At 36.3% G+C, this 5,423-nt stretch overlaps 1 protein-coding gene across 1 annotated transcript; it reads left to right on the top strand.

Moving 5' to 3' along the window:
• The first annotated feature begins 1,313 nt into the window (after positions 1 to 1,313).
• Positions 1,314 to 3,091, top strand: LOC114162550 (protein BIG GRAIN 1-like A). The gene has a single exon (XM_028046472.1). It carries the CDS (start codon positions 1,736 to 1,738, stop codon positions 2,915 to 2,917), a length of 1,182 nt encoding a protein of 393 aa, XP_027902273.1. The 5' UTR covers positions 1,314 to 1,735; the 3' UTR covers positions 2,918 to 3,091.
• Positions 3,092 to 5,423: the final 2,332 nt, after the last annotated feature.

Genomic DNA, 5,423 nt, shown 5'->3' with positions numbered 1-5,423 from the left:
CATCCCCACCATTAAAGCCTCTCTCTCTCTCATCCACCTGTTTTTCTTTTTTACTTTCTTTTTCTGTCATTTCCATTTTCTTTAGGAGCACCACCTTTCATCCTTGGTTTTCAAATTTCATTATTTCAAACACAATAACAACAAAAGAGGAAATAAATATTATAATTATTATATGAGATAATTTTTTACCTTTTAAAAATGTCTGAATACGGCATTAAACAAATTAATGGTTTCATTTCACCCCTTTTTCCCAAAACGACGGATACGTAGGTTATACAACTTCACAACTTGTATTTGTCATAATAAAGTATTTACTTAATATATACAGCGTTGAAAGGAAATGATAATTATAATATTAGCATAAGCAAAAGGGGTCCATAATCCCAACCCATCCAATTTGGAAAATTTTAATAGGTAAATCGTTTTTGTGATGGCAAAAGCAAAAACAAAATCTCAATAACATCATTTTCCAATAATACCAAGCCTCATTCCATGATATCACAAAATCCACGAATTAAACAAATTTGCAATGTTTCCTTAATTTCATCCACTTACTGCTCAATATTTAACTTGTTAATTCATCTACCAATCATTATAATTATTCTACATTATGTACCAACCATAAATAACAAACCATCTTGATGCATATCCATCCCTTCTCAACTATAGTCCAAATTACAAATACATAATTTATTCACACCATTCAATCTCACCTCTAAATAGCTCCCCTAATTGACCAAATTATGGAGAATAATTTTTTATTTTAGGAGGTTAGACCTTGTTACCAACCCTAAATCAATAATGCCCTTGCCAGCTCAATTCTAATTCCTTTTAAATTTACCCACCACATGAAACAATCTATTTATCTTTCTTTTTTTTGACTCAATTTAAATTAAAACCCAAACTAACAAACTATAAAATTAAACTCACCCCACCCTCAATAGTTAAATGGAATTTAATAATCATTATATTTGTCCACATTCAAAAATATAAAGGAAAAGCCTCACGCACGGGCTAAACTGATAGGTAATCATAAAAAATTATAAATTCCAAAAAATTTCCCATTTTTCACACGTGGGCCCTCGCTTTCCCGGTCGCACCGTTATATTCAACACTTCACCGCACCGGCGACTCTCCCAGACTTCATCAACGGCTACAAATTCGAATTTGTGGCCCATCATCAGAACAAAAAAAAAGTTACCAAAAAAAAAACAGAGTAAAATGACACGTCAGCGATTGCCAACCTGGCAGAGTGGCGCCCATGGGAAGGAGGGTGGAGACGCACGCGCGTGATGAGATGAGAGCTTTATAAAGTGTGTGTGTCTCTCACACTGTTCCCTTCTCCTTCGTATCCATGTTCATATTCATATTCACATATTCATGTCACTCTGCTCTCATTGCTCTTTTCTTTTCTCTTTCTCCAGACAAGGAATCAATTACCCTGTTCACGTTTTCTCACAAACGCAAAAAAGCCTACAAACCAAGCAAATCATCATCTTTTTCACCTTCCCTCAATCATGCCCCTGTCATAGCTTAACACAACACAACACAACTCAACTCTCATCATCATCATCATTCTACACCACCTAGCTTCCATGGCAGCTTTTCAACCTTCCCACACCTAAAACAAAACCCAAACACCTACCCCACCATACTTTACTCCCTGTTCCTCACTCTCCCATCTCATCATCATTCCCTTTCGCCCGTGCTGTTCCAATTTAATTGCGCACCCAACATGTACGCCCTCGACATTTCACACACCAACGCTAAAAAAAACCCCTCCTTCTCCTCCTCTCTTCTCGACACCATCTACCGCTCCATCGACCGAGGAGACACCACCGCCAACGACATGAAACTCCGCACCCAGACAATGATCAAGAAACAGAGCAGAATCCTCGTCCATGAAGAGTTAACCGCGTCGACCATTCCCCGTTCTTGTTTAGTGCAAAAATGGAAGGGAAGCGACAAAACGGTGAAAGCGCAGATGGAGGAGAGAAAACCAATATCGCGTTTGCATGATCACGATCACGACCGGGAGGTGATGTTCTTCAGTTCTACTTCGAGTTGCTCGGATTCAAGCTCTGGATTGCTGTCCTCCTCCGACACTGAATCCCTGTACGGATCGAGGTCGCGAGTTTCGTGTTTTGCTCCTTCGAGACCGAAGCCATTGATGACGTCCGCGAGCAATGAAGAGCGTCTGATAAAGTCAAAATCGAGGGCGTTGAAGATGTACAACAATCTGAAGAAAGTGAAGCAACCCATCTCTCCGGGGGGGAGGCTGAGTACTTTTCTTAACTCTCTGTTGGGGAACGGGAAGAAAGCCAAAACCTTGGAGGAAGCAAAACCCAAGTCGGTACAAGAATCCACGTGTTCCTCTGCCTCCTCGTTCTCACGCTCTTGTTTGAGCAAGGCTTCGCCTTCCTCGAACAAATTGCGCGACGGGGTTAAGCGAACGGTGCGCTTTTACCCCGTGAGCGTGATCGTGGACGAGGATTGTCGACCGTGCGGGCACAAGTGTTTGTACGAAGAAGACACCACGCGCGTAATGGCGGTGTCTGTGCCAACGGCGTGGAAAATTGGACGCAACAAGAACGAAGAAGAGGAAAAGGTTGTGGATAAGAGCAGACGCGTGGAGGAGGCCGCAAGAGAGTTTCTGAAAGAGTACCACCGAAGTCAGAAAAGGAGCAACTTCATTAATTTCCGGGATTTTCCCAATAATGTGGCGGAAGATAAAGACGAAGATGAAGACGATGATGATACAGATGATGATGACGACGCAGCTAGTTATTCAAGTTCGGATCTTTTCGAGCTCGATCACCTTTCAGTGATGGGAAACAATAGGTATCGTGAGGAGCTTCCTGTGTACGAGACTACACATGTTAGTACCAATCGCGCCATTGCCAATGGCCTCGTATAATGTAGTTTCCGTCCATTACAATCCTAGTTTCATAATAAAACTACACAGATTACATATATATTACAATCATTTTTTTCTTTCGTTCACCATCATCGCTCAAAATCAATGTATCATCATCATCATCATCATCTTCATGAGTGTTTGTCTATGCAAGACGAAATGTTCTAGTTTGAAGTAGTTATTGTAAAACAATAAAAATAGCAGCACTTTAATGGCCTTTCTACTCGATCATGGATTATGCGTAGTTGGTTTTGCCATTGCCGTGTTAGACAGAGTAACTTTTGTGGTTTTGTAGAAGTACGTATCTGGGAAGGCGTGCGTGTGTATCTGTCACAGAATGTTGTTGAGTGAGGGAGAATATGATAAAAAGCAGAGTAGGTGCGTGATTTATAAAGTGAATAGGGTGCAAAAAGGAGAGAGAGAGAGAGTAAATTCTCGATCACGATCAAACATTGACAGAGATACTGACAGAGTAGTTGGATGAAGAAGAAGGAAGAAAATGAATGATAAAGAAAAGAAAGAAAAAGAGGAAGAGGAAAACGAAAGATTCGAGATGGTGATGAGAAGCAAAATGGCGAGTGTGATTGTAAAGGAAAAGGCAGAGATCTTCGGCCATGGGAATAGAGAAAGTGAATACTAAAGCCTATGCTTTCTTAGTTTCTCTCTTTCTTCCATCCTCTCTGGAATTCCTATTTTGTATTGTTCCCGTTACTTGCAGGTTGCGCAACCATGAAAAATAAACGCTTTTTAAATTTAAAATTCCGTGCTTTAACTGGGTTCATCGTTATTTTATGGTGGCAATGGATGATGAAGAGTTAGTTTTGTCCTTTGTTTTGAGGTGTTGTTGGTACATAGTACAATGCAAACTCTGCTAAAAATGATGGTGTTGAAAGCAAATACAAGTCACTGATGCGCGGTAAAGTAAGCAATTATTGCTGTGGGGTGTTAAGATTAAGATGCTCATTAATCACACCCATCACTGTTCCTTCAACTTAACAATTATATATATTCCTTTTTACGTTTTTTAAAATTTAAATCATTCTTCAAGTTTTGCCATTTTTTAAAATAGGAGAATTTTTTTTTCTAAGAAGATAGTAACTAAATAAGATTACCGAATTTAAATTATTGATGAACATAGAAAAGTAGGGTTCAGTGGTCGTAGACCTAATAATAGCCTACTCAAAAAAGTATATATATAATTAAGATTACTACGTGAGGAGCATGACGGGCATGCATAAAAAGAATCTCTCCCTTAGTCAAAATATGAACATGATATCATTTTCAAACTAATATTTACCTGTTGTTCAACTATGGGATGGTGGGTGTGTAACTTAATTATTCAACAACTTCTTACGTAATTAATTCCTAATGCACTTTCACTGTTTTAAAACAGTTTTAATTTGATAATTAGATCATGAATAAATAGTAAAATAATATAAAATATATTTCAAGGATTTAAAAAAAAAAAATGGTAGTTATAGTTCCTACAATTTTCGTTAGTTAAAGATTCCGTACGGTGGTGAGTTGGAGAAGAATAAAATTTTGCTGGCTTCTCTAAAAGACTGTGTCTTCCATTAAAAATGGAAAAGGATAATGATTATTATCGCAAATTTTTCTCTTTAATATCTTTTTTTTTTCACATTGTTCGTTATGTTTTTATTTTCTTCAGTTCCTATAGTGCTGCACTTAAAAATGGTGCATTAAGTCATCATTATCCAAAGAAACTATATTAGTTAAAAAATTATGCACATGTTACGGCATGAGTATTGGTTTTTTAATTGAGTTGTGGTTGTGGGTATCGAGATTAACTCAGTTGTTACTAATAAAAAACCTTACTTATGATCATAATATTCCCTTTATTAGGACTCATGAATCCCTATACCCTTAGGTAGCCCTTGGTTTATGGGGTGTACTATAAACTACACAAGTCAAATAATGCTGCTGTACTATTGTGTGTATAATCCACGATGATGATAAAATAATAAAACTTGCAGAAATAGAAACAAAAAGACTCTTATGAGCCTTTGAAATTAGAAAAATAATTTTTTTGACAAAGTTTTCTTTTGACAATCTTAACAAAGTTTCTAGTTATAGAATTAAATAATATTAAGTTTATATTTTTTAATCAAAATAAAATAATAAAATAGTATTTTTTTTACCTAATTAGGAAGTATGTCATTTTTCAATTTTTTTTGGTTAAACTATCATCTCCCTTGAAATTATACCTAGCCCACGTTATTAGTGCTCCTCTGTTCTTTACATTCAAATCACTTTTTTTTTCTTTTTAACAAAATACTTTTGATGCAAACAAATATCTGTTGTGTACTTTATGGGATAAAACCTTTTTTTTTGTTATGTATATAATGGAAACAAGTGTTTTTACGGTTTTCTTTAAAGTTAATGCAATAAAAACTTATTTACAAAAGTTATCTTTTAATTTCGAATTAAGTATTTTATAGATTATTTATTTTTTAAATTAAATTATTTATGTAGCACTTTACTCTTT

Source organism: Vigna unguiculata, chromosome 9 (assembly GCF_004118075.2).
Source record: "Vigna unguiculata cultivar IT97K-499-35 chromosome 9, ASM411807v1, whole genome shotgun sequence".
In the NCBI taxonomy this organism is placed as follows: domain Eukaryota; kingdom Viridiplantae; phylum Streptophyta; class Magnoliopsida; order Fabales; family Fabaceae; genus Vigna; species Vigna unguiculata.
Note: the sequence above shows the minus strand (reverse complement) of the source record. Positions and strands in the feature narration are given on the sequence as shown.